Consider the following 24,602-nt stretch of genomic DNA (forward strand, 5'->3'; position numbering starts at 1 on the left):
TCATACTTAATGGTAAAAGATTAAATGTTCCCCCTCTAAGATCAGGAATAAGACAAGGATTTTTGCTCTTGTCACTTTTATTCAACTTTGTATTAGAGATTATAAGAAGGAAAATGGGCAAGACCATAAAATTAAATGCATCTAAATTGGAAAGGAAGAAGCAAAACTCTCATTATTTGCAGATGACATGATCTTACACATAGAAGTTCAAAGAAATCCACAAAAAACTGCTAGAACTAATAAATGAGTTTAGCAAGTTTGGAGGTTAAAATAAAATAAAAATAAATTGTATTTATAAAACCAGAAATGAAAAATCCTAAGATAAAAATAATAAAACAATTCAATTTACATTAGTATCAAGAAGAAAAAGTATTTAAAAATAAATTTAATGAAACAAGTATAAAATTTATACCATGAAAACTAGAAAATATTGAAGAGAGAAATTAAAGATAGCCTAAAAAAATGAAAGGATATCCCATTTACATGGATTGGAAAACAAAATATTGTTAAGATGACCATACTCTCCAAATTGATCTACAGATTCAACTCACTCTCTATAAAATCCCAGCTGGATGTTTTTCTCATTGACAAACTAATCCTGTGATTCATGTGGAAATTCAAGGGCCCAGAATAGCCAACTCAAAGAAAGGAAAGAATACTCTTTTCAACAAATGGTGCTGAGGCAACTGGATATCTAGGTACAAAAGACAGAAACTGAACCCTTCCCTTACAATATATGCAAAAATTAACTAAAAATTGATAAAAGGCCTAAATTTAAGAGCTACAAGTGATAAAACTCTTAGAAGAAACTATAGAAGTAAATATTCCTTGCCTTGGGTTAGGCAATGGATGCTTAGATATGACACCAAAAGCATAAGTGACAAAATATATAACAGATAAAATGGTCTTAAAAATTAAACATTTCTGAGCTTCAAAGGACACTAAAAATAAAGTGAAAAACAATGTACAGAATGGGAGAAAATATTTGCAAATCACATATCTGATAAAGGATTTATATCTAGAATATATAAAGTACTCTCTCAACTCTAGGAATAATAACTCTAGAAATAGAAGGGCATTTCCTTACATTGATAAAAAAAATTATCAAAAAAATTAGAGGCTGAGTCAAGATGGCAGTGTGGGAAGACATGGGGTTAGCATCTCCCCACAACTAGGGCACCTGCTGGCCGCTAATGGGGGACTCTGACACCCAAGGATAAGGGAGGAACCCCAAAGTGAACAAGTAGGATGTAGGGGGACTGAGGGGGGAGGAGAAGTGGAGGCTACATAGGATCAGTACCCCTGAGGCCGGGGAGATCAGGAGAGGCAGGTGGGAGGGACTCTCCGGGAAGAGCGGGAGAGGAGACGAGGGTGATGGCCACGCCCACTCAGGGCCAGGGAGCCTGCTGAGCTCCCAGGCCGATCCCCTGCCCTCCAAACCCCCCTCCAGGCTGCATGGGCCCTTGGGGGCATAGGAGGGAGGCCAGGGAGATCAGGAGAGGCAGGCGGGAGGGGCCCTCCCAGACTGGAGGAGCAGGAGAGGAGAGGAGGGTGTGTGCCATGCCCACTCAAGCCCAGGAAGAATGCTGGGCTCCCAGGTGAGGTCCCTGCCCTCTGCGACCTGGGGTGGGGGGCACGCCTCGGCCCCTTCTGTTCCTTGAGCCTAAGCCCCATGCCCCACATTCCCTAGGGCCTTTTGCAGCCCTGTGGGCCCTGAGCATTGGCCCCGCCCACCACCCAAACCTCGCCCTTGCTTAGGCTCCACCCTCCACAGCCAAGGCCTTCCCCCACACCCTTTTTTTTTCCCCCTCGTCTTTTGTACTATTGTGGTACTGTTGTACCTCCCAGTTGTTGATTCATCTACATTTTTATTTTTATATTCTTCCTATCATATCTCTTAGTTTCCTAGTCTAATTTTATTTTTTACTTTGTTATTGTTCATGGTTTTTTTGGGGTTTTTTTTTTTGCCGCCAGAGGTGGCTTGCAGGATCTTGGTTCACGAGCCCAAGGTCGGGCGAAAGTTCCTGCGGTGGGAGTTCCAAGTTCGAACCACTGGACTAACAGAGAACCTCAGACCCCAGGGAATATTCATCTGAGTGAGGTCACGGAGTTCCTCATCTCAGCACCAAGACCCAGCTCTACCCAATAGCCGACCAGAGCTGGAAAGCTCAGGCCAAACAACCAGTAAGACAGGAACACAATCCCACTCATAAAAAAAAAAAGAGATGGCAAAAAAATATGTCACAAATGAAAGAGCAAGGTAAAAACCTACAAGACTAAATGAAGAGGAAATAGGCAATCTACCTGAAAAAGAATTCAGAGTAATGATAGTAAAGAGAATACAGAATCTCCGAAACAGAATGGAGGCAGAGAATGAGAAAATACAAGAAATGTTTAACAAAGATCTAGAAGAACTAAAGAACAAACAAACAGAAATGAACAACATAACAACTGAAATGAAAAATATACTAAAAGGAATCAATAACAGAATAACTGAGTCAGAAGAATGAATAAGTGAGCTGGAAGACAAAATGGTGGAAAAACTGCCAAGGAGCAGAATAAAGAAAAAAGAATGAAAAGAATTGAAGACAATCTCAGAGACCTCTGGGACAACAATAAACACATCCACATTCGAATTTTAGGGGTCCCAGAAGAAGAAGAGGAAAAGAAGGGGTCTGAGAAAATATTTGAAGAGATTATAGTTGAAAACTTTCCTAACATGGGAAAGGAAATAGTCACCCAAGTCCAGGAAGCACAGAGAGTCCCATAGAGGATAAACCTTAGGAAAAATACACCAAGACACATATTAATCAAACTAACAAAAACTAAATTCAAAGAAAAAATATTAAAAGCAGCAAGGGAAAAACAAAAAGTAACATACAAAGGAATCCCCATAAGGTTATCAACTGATTTTTCAGTGGAAACTCTTCAGGCCAGAAGGGAGTGGCAGGATATACTTAAAGTGATGAAAGAGAAAATCCTACAACCAAGACTACTCTACCCAGCAAAGATCTCATTCAGATTCAACGGAGAAGTCAAAAGCTTTTCAGACAAGTAAAAGCTAACAGAATTCAGCACCACCAAACGTGCTTTACAACAAATGCTAAAGAAACTTCTCTAAGCGGGAAACACAAGAGAGAAAAAGACCCACAAAAACAAACCCAAAACAATTAATAAAATGGTAATAGGAACATACATATCAATAATAACCTTGAATGTAAATGGATTAACTGCCTCAATCAAAAGACACAGACTGGCTGAATGGATACAAAAACAGGACCCATATATATGCTGTACACAAGAGACCCACTTCAGACCTAGGAACACATACAGACTGAAAGTGAAGGGATGGAAAAAGATATTCCATGCAAATGGAAATCAAAAGAAAGCTGGAGTAGCAATACTCATATAAGATAATTTAGACTTTAAAATAAAGACTGTTACAAGAGATAAGGAGGGACACTACATAATGATCAAAGGATCAATCCAAGAAGAAGATATAACAATTATAAATGTTTATGCACCCAACATAGGAGCACCTCAATACATGAGGCAAATGCTAACAACCATGAAAGGAGAAATCAACAGTGACACAATAGTAGTAGGGGACTTTAACACCCCACTTGCACCAATGGACAGATCAGCCAAATAGAAAATAAATAAGGAAACACAAGCTTTAAATGACACAACAGACCAAATAGATCTAACTGATATTTATAAAACATTCCACCCAAAAGTGGCAGAATACACTTTCTTCTCAAGTGTACATGGAACATTCACCAGGATAGATCACATCTTGGGTCACAAATCAAGCCTCGGAAAATTTAAGAAAATTGAAATCATATCAAGCATCTTTTCTGACCACAACGCTATGAGATTGGAAATCAATTACAGGAAAAAAACTGTAAAAAACAAAAATACATGAAGGCTAAACAATATGCTACTAAATAACCAACAGATCACTGAAGAAATCAAAGAAGAAATGAAGCAATACAAAGAAACAAATGACAATGAAAACACGATGACCCAAAACGTATGGGATGCAGCAAAAGCAGTTCTAAGAGGGAAGTTTATAGCAATACAATCTCACCTCAAGAAACAAGAAAAACCTCAAATAAACAATCTAACCCCACACTTAAAACAACTAGAGAAAGAAGAACAAAGAAAACCCGAAGTCAGTAGAAGGAAAGAAATCACAAAGATCAGAGCAGAATTAAATGAAATAGAAACGAAGAAAACAATAGCAAAGATCAATAGAACTAAAAGCTGGTTCTTTGAGAAGATAAACAAAATTGATAAACCATTAGCCAGACTCATCAAGAAAAAAAGGGAGAGGATGCAAATCAATAAAATTAGAAATGAAAAAGGAGAAATCACAACTGACACTGCAGAAATACAAAGGATTATAAGAGACTACCACAAACAACTATATGCCAATAAAATGGACAACCATGAAGAAATGGACAAATTCTTGGAAAGGTACAATTTTCCAAGACTGAACCAGGAAGAATTAGAAAACAGAAACAGAACTATCACAAGTAATGAAATTGAAACCATAATTAAAAATCTTCCAACAAACAAAAGTCCAGGACCAGATGGCTTCACAGGCGAATTCTATCAAACACTTAGAGAAGAGCTAACACCGATCCTTCTCAAACTCCTCCAAAAAATTGCAGAGGGAGAAACACTCCCATATTCATTCTACGAAGCCACCATCACCCTGATACCAAAACCAGAAAAAGATATCACAAAAAAAGAAAATTATAGACCAATATCACTGATGAACACAGATGCAAAAATCCTGAACAAAATACTAACAAACAGAATCCAACAGCACATTAAAAAGATCAAGTGGGATTTACCCCAGGGATGCAAGGTTTCTTCAATGTATGCAAATCAATCAATGTAATACACCACATTAATAAATTAAGGAATAAAAACCATATGATCATCTCAATAGATGCAGAAAAAGCTTTTGACAAAATTCAACACCGATTTATGATAAAAACTCTCCAGAAAATGGGCAGAGGGAACCTACCTCACCAAAATAAAGGCCATATATGACAAACCCACAGCAAGAATCATACTCAATGGTGAAAAACTGAAAGCGTTTCCACTAAGATCAGGAACAAGACAAGGATGTCCACTCTCACCACTCTTATTCAACATAGTTTTGGAAGTCCTAGCCACAGCAATCAGAGAAGAAAAAGAAATAAAAGGAATACAAATTGGAAAAGAAGAAGTAAAACTGTCACTGTTTGCCGATAACACGATACTATACATAGAAAATCCAGAAAACTACTAGAACTAATCAATGAATTTGGTAAGGTTGCAGGATACAAAATTAATGCACAGAAATCTCTGGCATTCCTATATACCAACAACGAAAAATCAGAAAGAGAAACTATGGAAACACTCTCATTTACCACTGCAAGAAATAGAATGTAATACCTAGGAATAAACCTGCCTAAGGAGGTGAAAGACTTGTACTCAGAAGACTATAAAATACTGATGAAAGAAATCAAAGATGACAAAAACAGATGGAGAAATATACCATGTTCTTGGATTGGAAGAATCAATATTGTGAAAATGACTGTATTACCCAAAGCAATCTACAGATTCAATGCAATCCCTATCAAACTACCAATGGCATTCTTCACAGAATTAGAACAAAAAATTTTACAATTCGTATGGAAACACAAAAGACCCCGAATAGCCAAAACAATCTTGAGAAAGAAAAACAGACTTGGAGGAATCAGTCTCCCCGACTTTAAACTATACCACAAAGCTACAACAATCAAGACAGTATGGTACTGGCACACAAACAGAAATATAGATCAATGGTACAAGATAGAATACCCAGAGATAAACCCACACACATATGGGCACCTAATTTACAACAAAGGAGGCAAGAACATACAATGGAGAAAAGACAGCCTCTTCAATAAGTGGTACTGGGAAAACTGGACAGCTACATGTAAAAGAATGAAATTAGAACACTACCTAACACCATACACAAAAATAAACTCAAAATGGATTAAAGACTTAAATGTAAGACCAGACACTATAAAACTCTTAGAGGAGAACATAGGAAAAACACTCTTTGACATAAAACTCAGCAAGATCTTTTTTGACCCACCTCTTAGAGTAATGGAAATAAAAACAAAAATAAACAAATGGGACTTAACTAAACTTAAAAGCCTTTGCACAGCAAAGGAAACAATAAACAAGACCAAAAGATAACCCTCAGAATGGGAGAAAATATTTGCAAATGAAACAACAGACAAAGGATTGATCTCCAAAATATACAAACAGCTCATGAAGTTCAATATCAAAAAAACAAACAATCCAGTTAAAAAATGGGCAGAATACATAAATAGACATTTCACCAAGGAAGACATACAGATGGCCAAGAGGCACATGAAAAGATGCTCAACAACACTAATTATAAGAGAAATGCAAATCAAAACTACAACAAGGCATCACCTCACACCAGTCAGAATGGCCATCATGAAAAAAATCTACAAACAACAAATGCTGGAGCGGGTGTGGAGAAAAGGGAACCCTCTTGCACTGTTGGTGGGAATGTAAATTGATACAGCCACTATGGAGAACAGTATGGACGTTCTGTAAAAAACTAAAAATAGAACTACCATACGACCCAGCAATCCCACTACTGGGCATATACCCTGAGAAAACCATAATAAAAAAAAGACATGTACCACAATGTTCATTGCAGCACTATTTACAATAGCCAGGACATGGATCCAACCTAAATGTCCATCGACAGATGAATGGATAAAGAAGATGTAGCACATATATACAATGGAATATTACTCAGACATACAAAGAAACGAAATTGAGTTATTTGTAGTGAGGTGGATGGACCTAGAGTCTGTCATACAGAGTGAAGTAAGTCAGAAAGAGAAAAACAAATACCATATGCTAACACATATATATGGAATGTTAAAAAAAAAAAAAAATTTGTGCTGATAAACCTAGTTTCAGGGCAGGAAAAGAGATAGACATAGAAAATGGACTTGAGGACACGGGGTGGGAGGGCAAAGCTGAGGCAAAGGGAGAGTAGCATCGACATACATACACTACCAAATGTAAAATAGTTGGTTGGTGGAAGCAGCAGCATAGCACAGGGAGATCGGCTCGGTGCTTTGTGATGACCTAGAAGGGTGGGATAGGGTGAATGGGAGGGAGGCTCAAGAGCGAGGGAACATGGGGACATGTGTATGCATATGGCTGATTCGTTTTGTTGTGCAACATAAACTAACACAGTATTGTGAAGCAATTATACTCCAATAAAGATCTATTAAAAAAAACAATTATACTAATGGCAAGAAAATGGAAAGACATTTTCTTTCTAAGAAAGAGCAAGGCAAGATATACTCTCTCACCACTCCTATTCAACATTTTACTGGAAGTCCTAGTTAGTGCAATAAGACAGGAAAAGGGAATAAAAGATATACAAAATGGGAAGGAATAAATAAAACTGTCTTTTTTCACACATGACATGATTGCCTATGTAAGAAATCCCAAACAATCAACAACAACAACAAAAAAACAAAAAACTCCTGGAACTAATAAGTAATTATGGCAAGGTTGTAGGATACAAGGTTAATATGCGAAAGTCAATCGCTTTCTTACATATTAACGATGAACAACGGATACTTGAAATAAAGACACAACACTTATATAGCACCCCACAAAACTGAAATAGGTATAAATCTAACAAAATATGTATAAGATCTATATTGGGAAAATTACAAAACTTTGATGAAAGAAATCAAAGAGGTAAATAAAGGGATAGGCCATATATAATACATGGATAGGATGATTCACTATTGTCAAGATGTCAGTTCTTCCCAGCTTAGTCTATATATTCAATGCAATCCCATCAAAATTCTCACAAGAATAGCCAACACAATATTGAGAAAGAGGAACAAATTCAGAGAACTAACGCTACTTGACTTCAAGACTTACTATAAAGCTACAATAATAAAAACAGTGTGGTACTGGGGAAAGAACAGACACATAGATCAATGGAACAGAATAATGAGCCCAGAAATAGACCCACAAATAGTCAACTAACTTCTGACAAAAGAACAAAAACAACTCAAGAGAGAGAGGACAGTCATTTCAATAAATGGTGCTGAAACAACTGGACATCCACATGCAAAAAAAAAAAAAAGAAGTTTGACAGATCTTACACCTTCTACAAAAATTAACACAAAATGAATCATAGGCCTAAATGTAAAATGCAAAACTATAAAACTCCTAGAAGATAATATAGAAGAAAATCTGGGTGACCATGAGTTTACTGATGACTTTTTAGATACAGCACCAAAAGCACAAATCATGAAAGAAAAAAATGATAAGTTGGGTTTCATTAAAATTAAAAACCTTGACTCTGTGAAAGACACCATTCGGAGAATGAAACAGTAAGCCACAGACTCGGAGAAAATATTTGTAACAAATATCTGATAAAGGACCTGAATCCAAAATATAAAAAGAACTCTTAAAACTCAATGATTAGAAAACAAACAACCCAATTAAAAATTGGCAAAAGGTCTGAACAGATACCAAAGAAGACATACAGATGGCAAAATAAGCATATGGGAAAATGCTCATTATAGGTCATTAGGGAATTACAAATTAAAACAATGAAATACCACTACCTATTAGAATGGATAAAATACAAAACACTGACACCAAATGCTAGCAAGGATGCAGAGCAACATTCATTGCTGGTGGGAATGAAAAATAGTACAACCACTCATACAGAACTAAACATACTCATAAAAATAAACACTCTTACCACACAATCCAACAATTGCACTCATTGGTTGAAATTTTATGTCCACGCAAAAAACTGCAAGTGGATGTTTATAGCAACTTTATTCATAACTGTCAAAACTTGGAAACAACCAAGATGATCTTCAATAGGTGAATGGATAAACAACTGTACCACGTCCATACAATAGAATATTATTCAGTGATAAATGAAATGGGCTATTAAGCCATGAAAAGACTTGGAGGAACCTTAAATGCAAATTGCTAAGTGAAAGAAGCCAATCTAAAAAAGGATATATACTGTATGATTCCAACTATATAACATTCTGGTAAAGGCAAAAACAATGAAGACAGTAAAAATATCAGTGGTTGCCAGAGGTTGGGCAGGGAGAGACAGAGGTGAGCACACATGATTTCTAGGGCAATTGAAACTATTCTATATGATGCAGTAGCAGTGGAATATGTCATTATACATGGTGTAAACCCACTGGACCAACAACACAAAAGTAAGTCCTAATGTAATCTATGGACTTTAGTTAATAATAATGTATCAATATTGACTCATCAAATGTAACAAACGTACCACACTAATACAAGATGTTAATAATAGAGGGACTTGGGGTGGTGAAGATGTGGGAGTATTGGGGAAATCTCCATACCTTTTGCTCACTTTTCTTTAAACCTAAAACTGTTCTAAAAACTAAAGTCTATTAATTAAAGGACAACAAAATAAAATGGTGGTGATAAAAACTGCAGTTGCTTTTCCAGATATGATATCTTTACTGCAATAAATAAACCCAACCCTTAGTACCTGGTAAGCAGATAATTTTTTAAAATATATGAATTGTAAAGTGGGATCCAGGTTTCTCACTTTCAAAAGGAATTTACAAATATGGAAGACAGAAGTCTAAAATAAATCCTGTAATGTTGTATTACATCATTATGCAGTTTAGACAGACAGGGTTTAGACAGACAGACATATATACAGAGACAGAGCTATATACCCACTTCTATAAATAAGTATAAACATGTGTGTCTTTGTAAATTTTCTGGCTCCATCTTCTGATAGGGTCTATAAACACATCAAAAAAGTAATAAACATACCTAGTCCCCTAATCTTGGTTTTTAAATACCATTCTCTACTAAAAGTAATCTAGGTTCCTTGGGGGAAATGACTTACTCCAGCAGGGAAACTACAAGATGTAAACAGAATTTTTTTTTTTTTTTTTTTTGCATCTGTGCCAGAAAGTGTAGAAATGCACTAGAGTGACTGGGGACATGTCTAAAGAATAGAGGAGGCTTACTGAAAGAAGCTCATGATGGCCAAATCTGGGACACTTTGAACACCAAAATAAAGAATAGTAATTGATTATAGAACATTGATTAAAATAAAAATCCATCAATTGATACTGATATAAGTGAACACACAACTTGGGATATTTACAAGGAATAATATTACAATATCACCATTTGGTAGCCATCACAGTGATACCAAGAATGATCAATGGATGCTAAAACTAGTGTGTAAAAGTTTAATGAGAAACAAAATATTTACATAGTCTCAAAATATCTCCACACAGTGTTTATTAATTTAAAAAGGAAAAATTGTATCTTTACAGTGGAGAAACCTGGAAACACTTTAACCATTACTTTAACCAAGATATGAAAGTTAACCTCTGCATGAAAGTTCATAGCAGCCTCATTCAAAATAGCCCAAATTGAAAACAACCCAAATGTCCATCAACTGATGAGTGGATTAACAATATGAGGTATATTCATACAGTGGAATATTATTCAGCCAAAAAAAAGAATTAAGTACAGAAATATACTACAGCGTGGATGAACCCTGAAAAATTATGCTAAGTGAAAGAAGCCAGATGCAAAATGTCACATACTGTACATTTCATTTATATGAAATATTGAGAATAGGCAAATCCATAGAAACAGAAAATAGGTTAGTGGTTTCCAGGAAATGGAGGGAAAGGGTATAGGAAAGTATAGGATTTCTTTTTGGGGGTGATGGAAATATTCTGGAATTAGTGATGGTTGCATAACACTATGAATATACTAAAAACCACTGAATTGTATACTTTAAATAGTAACAATGGAGAATTTTATGTTATATGAATTTTATTTCAGTAAAAGTTTTTTTCCAAAAAAAAAAATTCATAGAACACATTTTAGTGATCTACCAAAATGCAAACCCTGAATCTAATCATGAGGAAACATTAGACTCACCACTTTTTTTTTAATATTTCTAGAAGTATAGTTGAAATCTTTTTTGAACTTGAAAAAACTGGAAAAAATACCAAATTTATAATTACAGTTGCAAGTTGTAAATGATAATGTTTAATATGTTCCTTATGTGTTAAAACATATTGTGCTTTTATTATTGTGTTTTAAAGGAACACAATAATAGAGAAAACGACTTCAACAATAGGACAAGAAAATTTGAGGCCTCTACTATCACAGAAAAGCCTTTACATAGAAGAAAAATGAAGATGTGGGCTCCTACTACAAGCTCTACAAACATATATGTGCAAAAAACGTTATGAGACACCTCATCTAACAAGGCTAAGAAATCAAGACCATAATGGCCCTGGTACTCAAAATCATTACAGCAAATTAAAAGTCTCTTAGCAAAGGATAATACAGTACTAATTAATAAAACATCCTAACAATACAAAAGGAATCATTTTTGAGAAATGGGAATTCCTATAAATACAGGATGTTTTAGATAGTGCTTCTGTGGTACTATATTAATTCTGTACTTTAAAAAATCTTTGAAATCACATATACTTGAAATATGTTTTCATATTAATGCTAATCTGGTTACATGAAATGATTTCTTCTAGCTTCTTAAATTTGATATAATGAGAATTAGTTTTACATTAAAGTATTCAAAGCTAGTTTATTAAACTATCAAGCTTTTGTGATTTCCTAAAAATGTAGCTGTCAGAGGTTTTGGAAAATGATATAAGACAATTTTATAAACATGTTATTAGTTACTTATATTCTACTAAATACTGATGAACATGCTATTCATGATGTTTATCCTTGACAATTTCTCTGCATAATGAGTGTCTGAAATATAGTATATATGTATACTATATTTGTACTGCATACATTTATGCATTTGTTGAATATATAACTAAAATAACTATTTCATAGGATACATACATTACATATGGGTGTGTGAATGTATTCAAATTTAGGAGAAACTGTCGAAAGGTTTTTCAATGCTTCTACTGGTTTATACACACTTGGATTATCAATCTTGTAAATTTTAACCATTTAAGTGGATGTGTAGTGGTACCCGAATGTTATCTTAATTTAAATTACCCTGTGGCTAATAAGGTTGATTGAGCAACTTTTAAAATGCATTTTGGTCATTTGGATATCCTTTTGTTCAAGTTGCTTGCCCATTTTCTCTTGAGTCATCTGACATTTTCTTGTTGATCTGTAGTACTTCTCTACATATTCGGGAATAGAGACCTTTGTTGACTTTATGTGTTGCAAATATCTCCTACACTGCAGCTTGCCTTTTCACCTTCTTAGTGATATTTTTTAGACATACATAGTTCAGTCTATCATTTTTCCTTTATTAAGAGTACTATTTAAATACTATTTTTAAAGTCTTTCTTTGCCAATAAAAGCAAAGATATTTACCCGTTATCTTCTACAATATTTATTATTTTACATTCCATACTTAGATTTACAATTGATCTGAAACTAATTTTTGTGTATGATTTGAAGCAGGGCCCCAAATTCATTTATTTCAATTGTATACCAACTGGCCTAGAATAATTTATTGAAAAAACGACTCTGTAGTGCCAACTTTGTTACACTAAGTGCCAATAAATGTGTAGGTCTGTCTGGGGAATTCCTATTTGCTACAATGGTCTATGTCCCTATCTTTGCAGGAACACTTAATTACTGTAGCTTCGAATTCATGAAATCTAGTAGAGAAGTCTTTCAGCTTTGTTCTTCTAAAAGTTTTGGTTTAGCTATGATTGGTCTTTTGCATTTTCATATAAATTTTTAAATAAGCATGTCAATTTCTAAAAGAAAAATACTTTCTGCAATTTTGTTTTGGGATTACATTAAATCTAAAGATCAGTTTGGGCAGAATAGATATCTCTACAATATTGTTTCAATTAATTATCATTATGTATCTTCCATTTATTTAGGTCTTCAATTTCTCACACCGTTTTTGAGTTTTCTATGGAAAGATCCTGTGTATATGTCATTACATTTACGTCTCAGGTTGTTGATGTTCTGATGATAAATTGTATTGCTTTTATTGTATTGCTTTTAAATTGTATTTAAAATTGTATTGTTTTTAAATCATCATTTTCTAATTGTTCCTGGTATACAGAATTATATTGGATTGGTTTTCTTTATATTGACCTCATATCTAGCAACCTATTACCCATATATCTTTTATATTTTGTTATTCCCTTTAACTTTAATTGTATTATTGCACTGGCTGGAAATGCCAATACAATGTTGAATAGAAACACTGATAGCAGCCACTCTTATTCATTCCTAACCTTAAAGGAAAATTTTTCAACATTACACTATAATGTTTGCAATAAAGTTTTTCTATTGGTTTGTACCTTTTACCACACAAATAGTTTGCTTCTATTCCTATTGTATTTGAGTTCTTATCATGAATACTTGTTAAATTTTATCTAAACTTTCTTTTGCAACATTTGAGAAGATTATATGCCTTCACTTCTTTATTCTTTTAATGTGTTAATTACTCTGATTTTATGAATTTTTAATTAACCTTATATTCTTAGAGTGAACCCAAATGATGTATTATACTTTTCATAAATTGCTGGATTCACCTGATATTTTGTTATCTATTTTCATGAAAAATATAACACTATAATTTCTTACCTGTAATATCTTTTTCATAGTTTTGTATCAAAGTTTTGCTAGCCCCATAAATTGCAAAATAATTATTTCTGTTCTCTGAAATTTTGTGAAGGACTGGTATTATTTCTTAAATATGTACTTCTTAAATGTTTGGGCAAATTCACCACTAAAGTGATCTGGGCCTGGAGAGTTTTTGGTTTTATTTTGTCTTGTTTTGTTTGTGTTTGTTTTTTAAGGGAAGAGCATTTCAACTATAGATTCTATTTCTTTGCTATAATGTTATTCCAATTTTCTGTCTTTCCATGTGTCAATTCTGGTTTCATTTTTCTAGACATTTGACATGGTTCATTTGATTTTTTTTAAATTCACTGTCATACAGTTGCTTATCATATGCTTTTATTACCTTTTAATGTCTGTAGAACTTAATGTCTGTAATGTCCTTTTTCATTCTGGATTTGGGTTATTTGCGAGAGATTGGTTCCATCCCTCAGTATCTGTGAGAGACTGGTTCCAGGAGCCTCACGGATACCAAAATCCACAGATGCTCAAGTCCCTTATATAAAATGGCATAGTATTTCCATATAACCTACACACATCCTCCTGTATACTTTAAGTCATTTCTAGGTTACTTATGATACCCAATACAATGTAAATGCTATGTAAACAGATGTAAATACAATGTAAATGCTATGTAAACAGTTGCTGGCACATGACAAATTCAAGTTTTCTTTGCTTTTTGGAACTTTCTGGAATATTTTTTAATATTTTCAATCCATGGTTAGTTGAATCCACAGATGCAGAGGGCCAACTGTAATCTTTGTTTCTAAATCTGGGTGGGGATTTATCTATTACTCTTCACAAACAACCAACTTTGTTGATTTTTGGCGGCTATATGATCATCTCTATCATATGTTTGTTTTCTATTTCACTAATTTGTACTCTATCTCCTATTATCTTTCTTTTCCCTATCTTTATTTACTTTATCCCTTCTTTGGGATTAATCTGCTGTTCTTTTTTTTTAACTTTTTTAACTTCTTAGACAGATTTTCAAGCTTTTTAAAATCTTTCCTAACAAATGCATTTAAAGTTATAAATGTCCCTCTTGGCAGCATCATAATCATCTTGATTTTGATTCAAAAGTTTTAAATACTTTTATACTTTTTGTATATTTTCTAAGCAGCGTAGGGCTAGGTTTTATTTTTATACCCAGTCCAAAAATCTTTAGCTTTTGACTGGAATATTTGTCTCCTACATTCAGTGTAACTGGAATATTTACCTCCTCACATTTAGTGTAATTATGACATATTTGGAGTTAAATATACCATCTTCCTTTATATTTGTCCCAACTTTACTTTGTTTCCTTTCTATTCCTTTCTTGTTTTCTTCCAAATGCATTAAGTACTATTCTCATTTTTCCCTCTATTCACCTGTTGGATATACAGTGTTTTACTTTTATTTTTTGTTGTTACCTAATGATTACAGTATAAATCCTTAACTATTAATGTCTACTATAAATTAGTTTTTTATCAATTCCCATATGATACAAGGACCTTAGTAATGTTGAACACCGTTTACCCTTCTTCCTGATTTATGTGCTGCTATTATCATGCATTTAAATTTTGTATATATATAAGCCTCTATTACTATTATAGTATTATATAATAAATAATCACTTAGATATACCCTTTCCATTTCTCTATTCCTTCTAGTATCTAGGATCATTTTTCTTCTACTTCAATATTTTGAAGATCTATTTAGCATTTTCTTTATTTATTTAGTGTTTGCTGTATTGCAGGTCTGCTGCTGTCAAATTCATCTTGTTTTTCTAAAAAGTCCATGTTTTCCTTTCATTTTTTAAGGGTTTTTCACTGGGTGAAGAACTTTGGACTGATGATATTTTCCTTCAGCCATCTGAAGACACCATGTCTTCTAGATTCCATTTTTTCAGTTAAAAAACCAGTTGTCAGTCTTAGTGTTGTTTCTTTAAAGAGAATATGCCTTTTTCCCCTCTGGCTGCTTTTCTCATTCTATTTGGGTTTTCATCAGTTTTACAGTGATATTTCTAAGTGTAAGTTTCTTTGTACTCACCCCCGTGGTACTCAAGGAATTTCTTCAATTTGTAGCTAGCTATCCTTTGTCACTTTTGAAAATTCTCAGTCATTTAAGACTTCAAACAGTGCTCCACATTATCTTCTCAATCCTCTTCTTCTGGACCTCAATTACATGCATGTTAGAACATTTCCACAAGTCCCTTATATTTCTTTCCCTGTTTTATTTTTCATTCTTTGTCTTTCTTTGTTTCAACATGGGTATTTCCTTCTGACCCATCTTCCATTTCGTTAATCCCCCCTCAGCTGTGTCTAACCTGCTGTAAACATATCCAAAGAATTCTTAATTCATTTAACCTACTTTCCATTTCTATAATTTCCATTTGGTTCTTTAGTAAAAGTTTCCAGTTGTCTGTTAATATTTTCCTACCTTATATTTTAATTCCTTCATCATAAAATCCTAATTATTTTAAAGTTTCTGTCTGAAAATGCCATTATCCTATAGGTATATTTCAAATGGCTGGGTTTTTTTCATGGCTTTTCTTTTCCTAAGCCTTATTATTTTTTGTTTTGTAACAGATATTGTATATGAAATAATTTGAGGCTCTGTATGATATTGTCTTCCTCAAGAGAGGATTTACTTTTGCTCTGCCACAAATTAGACTATGGGCAGAGCACCAAAACCAATGAAAGACCATGATGATTCAAAGATAAGTTTATACTCACTCATAGGTTTAGAACTTCAGGAACCAGACTACATCGTTAAGTGTGTAACAAGACCCCTATTCCTTGGCACACCTAGAAATCCATTTTGGTCCTCCATATTGATTGACAAAAGCTCTGCTCAGTTTCTCAGGCAGTTTTCAGGATTTATAACTGCCTCAAGGACAAAAGTTGTGCAAAATGCCAACCATACCTCCCTTTTCATTTTATGTCTCCTTAATCTTGACCAACAAATAGGACTGTCTTTATAGTCCTATGATGCCTTAAAAAGATGTAATTCCTAATTTTTCGCAGTGGAAATAGTAGTCCAGAATAATCCATTTCCCCATTGAAAAAGAATTTCTCTAAACACACATTTACTAATAGCTCAACAAGGTAGCCTATCTACTAAAATATAATATTGCATTTTATTAAACTAAAAAAATGAAAATTAGGAAAATTACCCAAAAGAAATGTCTTCATTTTTTAAATTTCATCTTCCTTTTCCAAATAAAGTGTAAATTAGAATGTATGTGTGAAAGTGACAGTGAAGAGGATAGAACAAATCACAATTTGGTGGAAAACTGTATTTCATTTAAACACATAAAGTAATTTCATATAAGTTTAAAAGAATGTTTAGTGTTTAAAAACAAAAAGGGGGTCACTTCCCAGGTCCTACAAAAGAAAATGAGTACAACAAAAATTCTATTTTAAAACTTGTATACCTAGAAAAATCAATAAGCAATTCACTAAATAGAAAACACGAGTGCAAATGAACACATAAAAATATGCTTATGCACTATAGCAATCAGGGTATGCACATTAAAATATCAGTACGATACCATTCACATCCATTGCACTGGCAAAAGGAAAATATCCTCATAATTACCAAGTGTTGGTGAGACTACGAAGAAACAAGGACACTTATACCCTGCTGGTGGAAGTGTACATTATCACAGTGACTTGAGAAGCAATTAGGCAACAGGTAGTAAAGTTAAGGATGTGAATATCCTCACACATAGCAATTTCACTTTTAGGTATGTACCCTAGAGAAACTCTGGCATATGTGAAATGACCAGTACAAGATGTACAATGTACTTCTGCCCAATCTACTCACCAAGTCTTAGTGTTAACTTCATACTTATAAAGGTCATCTACCAATCCATATTTGTTGCCTGGTAATGCTTTATAGCCTCCATGAACATAAATGGACTTTGTTATTTCATCATACACACTGGTATGGCCATATCCACCTTGAACAATAGCTCCTTTAGTTTCCGGAACAAGCCAAGTGTTTGATGCTGTAAGAGAAAAGATAAATCATGAACTCTAATAGTATTTAGAAATAAAACTAATATACCACCAAACTACCAACAAGTTCATTCTAATACCACATTTTATGAGTAAAGTATACCTAATAATCATTTAATTTAAAAAAATTATTAAATATGTGCCAGGTGGTTAAGAATCCACCTGCCAATGCAGGGGACACGGGTTCAATCCCTGGTCTGGGAAGATCCCACATGCCACGGAGCAACTAAGCCCATGTGCCACAACTACTGAGCCTGTACTCTAGAGCCCGCGAGACACAACTATTGAGCCCATGTGCCACAACTACTGAAGCCCGCATGCCTAGAGCCCATGCTCTGCAACAAGAGAAGCCACCGCAATGAGAAGCCCGCGCACCACAACAAAGACCCAACGCAGCCAAAATAAACAAATAAATAAATAAATTTATTTTTTAAATAAATAAATAAATATGTGCTAGTTACTACGTTGGGTGCTAGGGATTGAAAGTAAGTAAGACTGGTCTTTTTGCAAATTTTAATTAAACTCTGAAATATTGAAAATACCTAATTTTTGTATGTGAGAGAGAAAATGAAAACTTTATTCTCACATACATTTCTGTATTTGTAAACAAACCTGAAAAAAAAAGACTTAACAAATAGTTTATGAGAGCCTATTATGTCACAGGCTCTGAGTTTAGTCACTGATATTACAAAGACTAAAATTAAGATATGACTCTTGCCCTTAACAATTTTTAGCACTCTTCTGGTCTTTTATCTCTTGGTTATGAGTCCCATTGTCCCTTCTAAGAGTCCTTTGTATTATTGATAAAAACCTAAAAATTAAATTTCCAAGACTCGCTGACAGATTTGTTACTGTCAGGTTCCACCAATGAAAGTACTAGGGAGAGCTTAGAAGGCAAAAGGAAGAAAGATTCTGCTTTCTTCTCTAACAGAAGGAACAGGTAGGTGACTACAGTAGGTAATGGCAGTGGTGGTTTTATAGCAACAGCAGCAGGGGTAGCACCTGCGCAGTGGCAGCAGTAGCACCTATAGTAAGTAGCTCAATTACATATGTGTTCCTAAGCTCCAGCCTGGGTATGTAGCAGCTCCAGATTTCTGGGTGATCCCCTCATTTTGGTGTCTCTAGTATTTTTGTAATTAACTCCTTATATTAAGTTCCCATTCTGCTTGACATATCTAGAAGGGACTCTTATTTCTATGGCAAATTCACTAAAACAAGCCCAATCATATGCAAGGCATGTTTTTAAAACTATGAAGATGAAAATACACATCTCCTTGGCCTTAAAAAATTTAGATTATAAAGAGCAACTATACAGAAATCTATTATTAGTCTTTAAATATCCACCCAGACCACACTTCCAACTTCCCCCTAATTTTTCACCTCAACTTTGGCATACTAGACAACTCAAAATACTCAAAGCAAATAACAGAAAATAAAGATGATACTTAAAAATTCTTCACACTTACACAATTTTAAGGTAGTGTAGAATGTGATACTTCGTCATAAAAGTAGTCATAAAAGAAGTATCAAAAAGGGTTGTTAAAGCCAATTTTACTTAGAGAAAACTAAACATATTTGAAGAAATGTCAGAGTACTCTTGTAACTAATGGGCATTACATTTTGGAGGTAATTTTCAAAGAATGAAGTTAAAAGTAACTTATCAGGAACAATTTCTTTAATATACTTCAAACACTTATTAAAGCCATATATATATATATAAAGCTATATATATATAGCCAAACTGAAGGTTTTCATGTTTTTATTCATTCTTTTTAACAAAAAAAGATAAACATACTTCTTACCAAAAAATATTGTAGCAATAAAGAGGTGTATAATGCAAAAGTGAATGTTACCTTCTGCTCTAGCCCACTATCTAGAGGTATTTTTCACAAATTGTTATGTTCAGAATATTTTCAAACTATAATTCTGAATATTTTATTACAATATACAAAACAAATGTATATGACTTGCATGTACATACATACCTGTAAATATTTTTACCAAAAAATCATGCTATGTTACAACTATTTTTTCACTTAACATCTGGGACATCTTTTCAGGTCCCATTTTTTATTTTTTATCAGCTGAATTCCATTGTATTGATGATACATAACTTATTTAAGTAACTCTACATTGTGACTCATTTAGGTTTCAATTTGTTCTTAAAAACAATGATGCCATAAACTAAAAGTTGCTCTGGATCCACTCCAACAGACCTCAGAAGCAATCCCCCAAAATGCTTACACTGGAAGCTTAACCCCATGTTAGTACAAAGTCCAACACTCTTTAAAGGAATAGAGCAAAGTCCAGCAGCCAACAAGGTAAAAACATACAATGTTCAAAATGCATTAAAAAATTAACAGGCACAGAGGGCAAAGAAAATATGACCCATAACAAGAAGAAGAATCAATCAATAGAGACAGAAATAACAAAGACGATAGAATTAAAAGAAGAGAATGTTTAAAAAGCTATTGTAAATATACTCAAATATGTTCAATAATGTTACAGAAAACATGAACATGATAAGGGAAAAATGGAAGATAAAAAAGACTCAAACAGAACTCCTGGAAATGAAAAATACATTGTATAGAATTAACACAAGATTAGATACTCTGGGAGAAAAGAACAATGAATTTAAAATATGGAAATAGAAACTATCCAAAATGAAGCACAGAAAAAAACAAACAAAAACCCTGAAAAATAATGAACAGAATATCAGGGACCTGTATGACAATATCAAGTAGTCTAATCTACTATGATAGAAGTCCAAGAAGTGTGGTGGTAAGGTAGACAGAAATGATGTTTGAAAAAATAGTTTCTCAAATTTAATGAAATCTATAAATCCACAAAACCAAGAAGATCAATGATATACAAGCAGGAGAAAAAAAAAGAAATAAAGAAACCCACGCCAATGAATAGCATGAAGTGATTAAGATGAACAAGCAGAACAAAAATAAGAATGCCACTTGACTTCTCAACAGAAAGCATGCAAGTCAGAAGACAGTGAAGTTACACTTTTAAACTACTGAGAAGGGGGAAAAAACCCATTAACCCAGAATTCTATACCAAAAAATAACTATCAAAGTAGAATTCTATATCCCACAAAATATTTTCCAAAAGTGAAAGTAAAACAAAGCCTTTTCCAGATAAAGGGAAAAAAAAACCACAGAGAGAATATATTATTGCAGACTTGCCCTATAAAAAAGTGACCAAAAAAAGTTCAAGCTGAATGAAAATGATACTTGAAACCAGACAGAATCTGGATTTATATAGATGAATGAGGAGTATAGGAAATATCTGATACGTGGGTAAATATTAAATGTGTCATTTCTCATCTTCCCTCCCAGTAAATAATAATTAAGTGTCCAAAACAAAAATTATAACAATTTGTTATGGTCTTCATAACATGAGATATGATATTAAAAGAGGGAAATGCAGGGATACTAGTCTGAGTTTCTGACACTATATGTGAAGTGGTAGAACATTAATTAAAGGTAGAATCTGAAAAGCTAAAAAAGCATATTGTAAACTCTAGAGTAACCTCTACAAAAATAAAATTAAAAAGTAGTTAATAAATTAATAGTCCTACAGATTCAAGAAGCTGAGCAAACCATGAATAGGATAAATTCAAAGAAATTCACACCACAATGAAATCACTGAAAACCAGAAGTGCAGAAAACATCTCAGAAGCAGCTACAGAAAAATAACAAATTACCTATAGGGGAACAACAGTTAATGACTATGATTTTATCCTAAGAAACCATGCAGGACAGAAGGAAGTGCTGAAAAATAACTATAACTATAAAAATAACTATAACTCAGGATTCTATATCTAGCAAAATTATCCTTTAGTGATTAACGTAAAATGAATAGATTCTCAGATGTAAAAAAAATTAGGCTGATCCATGGCCAGCAGACCTACTCTAAAGGAAATACTAAAATAAGTTCGTCAGGCAGAAAAGACAACAGAAGGAAACTGGGACTGAAAGAGGACAATTTATCATTAGAACCAACAATTCTAATTGTGTAAACACCCAACAACAGAACATCTAAATGAGTGAAACATATATGTAAAATAGATAACCAACAAGGACCTACTGTATAGCACAGGGAAGTATACTCAATATTTTGTAAGAACCTATGAGGGAAAAGAATCTGAAAAAAATAGATATATATGTATGCATAACTGAATCTCTTTGCTCTACCCCTGAAACTAACACAACACTGTAAATCAACTATACTTCAATTAAAATTAATTAATTTTAATTATATATTAAAAAATTAAAAATAAGTAAATGAGTGAAGCAAAAACTAATAGAACTTAAAAATGAAATAGATATATCCACAATCATAACTGGAGGTTTCTACACTGGTTTTTCAAGAACTAAGAAAAATACTGAACAGAATATCAGTAAAGATATAGAAGACGTGAATAACTCCATCAACCATAATATAATTGGCATTTATAGAACACCCCAACCAACTACAGCAGAATGCACATCTTTTCAAATTCACATGTAACATTCACCAAGGTAGATCATATTCTGGGTCAGAAAATAAGACTCTAGAAAAATTTTAACTGTAAAAAACATAGTCTTTGACAATAATAGAATTAAACAAGAAATAATGGCAAGAAAGATATCAGAAAAATCTTCATATATTTGAATCAAACAAAATACTACTAAACAACCCAGGAGTCAAAGGAAAAAACCACACAAAAAAATAGAAAACATTCTGAACTAAACGGAAACAAAAAATGCAACATTTCAAAATGTGTGGGATACAGCTAAAGCAGTACTTAAAGCAGTCATTCTCAACAGTGGTTCCCTGAAGCATCAATTGGCATTACCTGGAAACTTTTTTAAAATGCAAATTCCCTGGCACCAATCCTGACATAATCAATAAGAAAATCAGGGATTAGGGCACAGCAATCTATTTTAACAACCTTCTAGGTGATTCCTATGCATCAAGTGTGAGAACTACTGGCTTAGAAGGAAATTTATAACGATACTTATATTTTTAAAAAGAAGAAAAAGGTCTCAATCTCAATTCAATGATCTATTCTTCCATCTTAAGAAATCAGTAAAACAAGAGCAAATAAAACTCAAAGAAGAAAAGAAATGTAACAAAGCATTAATCAATATGATAGAAAACAGGAAACAAAAGCTGGTTATTTGAAAAGGTCAAAAATTGATTAACCTATTAATCTCTAGTCAGACAGACAAGAAAAATAGGACACACATAACTCATATCAGATATAAGAGGAGATATCACTACAGATTTCACAAATATTAAGTATAAGGGAATATAATGAACAGCTTTATGCCAATAAGTTTAACATCTTAAATGATATGGACATATTACTTAAAAACACAAACTACCAAATCTCATTCAAAAAGAAATTGATAATTTGAATATTGCTAACATTTATTAAAGAAAATAAATGCCATAGTCAAAATCTTTCCTACAAAGAAAGTTTCTGGGCCAGATAGTTTCACGGGTGAACTCTACCAAACATTTAAGAAAGAAATAATACCAATTCTACACAAATTCTTACAGAAAATAGAATAGAAACACTCCCCAAATTTTACCACTCCCCATTTTACCACTCCCCAAATCATTTTACCATTACAGCCTGTAAAATCAGACAAAGACATTACAAGAAAAGTAAACTATAGTCCAACATCTCTTATGAGCATAAACATAAAAATCCTTAGCAAAATTTTTGCAAAACAATTCTAGCAGTATATGAACAGGGTAATACATTATGGCCAAGTGGGATTTATCCAAGAATGCAATAGTGGCTTAACATCTGAAAGTCAGTGTCATTCACCATATTAAGAAATCAAAGAAAATAAAAGAACAAACGATCTTCTCAATAGATGCAGAAAATTATTTGACAAAATTTAACATTATTCATGAAAAATACTCAGCAAACTAGGAATAAAAGCGAATTTCCTCCACCTGATAAAAGGCATTAAAAAAACATACTGCTAATGTAATACTACAGTAATTAAAAGACTGGAGCTTTCCCTCCTAAAATATGAAAAAAAGACAGGAATGTCTGCTCTCCCTACCTCTACTCAATATTGTACCAGAGATCCTAGTAGTATAATAATAAAAGGTATATAGAGTGAAAAGGAAGAAGAATGTTTATTAGCATGAGCATAACACATGATCATCTATACAGAAAATAAGAAAGAATCTACCAAAAAGCTACAAGGAATAGTAAGTGTGTTCAGCAAAGTTGTAGGGTGCCAAATGCTGAAATATACCATGCCCATGAGTGAGAAGACTCAATATTCTTAAAGGCTCAATTTTCCCCTTTATAGATATAATGCAACCCCAATTAAAACCCCTACATGCTTTTCCTTAATAAACTGACAAGCTGATTCTAAATTTTACATGGCAATGTGAAGGATCTAGAAGAGTCCAAAACTTTTGAAAACAAAACAAACAAAAACAAATGATGGAGGAGTGACACTGCCTGATTTACAAAGCTACAGTAATCAATAGAGTGTGGTATTAAACACAATATACATCAAGGGACCAAAGGTCGACTCATACATAAATGGTCAGTTGACTCTTCAACACATGTACCAAGGTAATTCAATGGGGAAAGGAAACTCTTTCAACCAAAGAACAGCTGTATATTTATTTCTTAAAAAAATCTCAGGCCTTAAGCACCCAGGCTGGTCACTTTCAAGTGAGAAGCTCCATCCATTTACTGCTACACCTTATAAATATTATCATTCATTATTTTTTAAAATTATAATTAATGAGTGAATTTACTGCAGGGGCTCAATTTTAAAAATGTACAAAATCATTGCCTTTCTTCTATACTTATCATAG

The 24,602-nt window shown here is 33.4% G+C and overlaps 1 protein-coding gene across 1 annotated transcript in view; it reads right to left on the reverse strand.

Annotated features, from left to right (window-relative positions):
* Window positions 1-24,602, reverse strand: part of ATRNL1 (attractin like 1) — a 701,048-nt gene that overhangs the window by 591,444 nt on the left and 85,002 nt on the right. Inside the window, exon 9 of the mRNA XM_061191223.1 lies at window positions 17,557-17,740. Coding sequence (XP_061047206.1) covers window positions 17,557-17,740 — 184 coding nt within the window. The remainder of the gene's footprint in view (window positions 1-17,556; window positions 17,741-24,602) is intronic.

This window comes from Eubalaena glacialis, chromosome 1 (assembly GCF_028564815.1).
Source record: "Eubalaena glacialis isolate mEubGla1 chromosome 1, mEubGla1.1.hap2.+ XY, whole genome shotgun sequence".
Taxonomy (NCBI): domain Eukaryota; kingdom Metazoa; phylum Chordata; class Mammalia; order Artiodactyla; family Balaenidae; genus Eubalaena; species Eubalaena glacialis.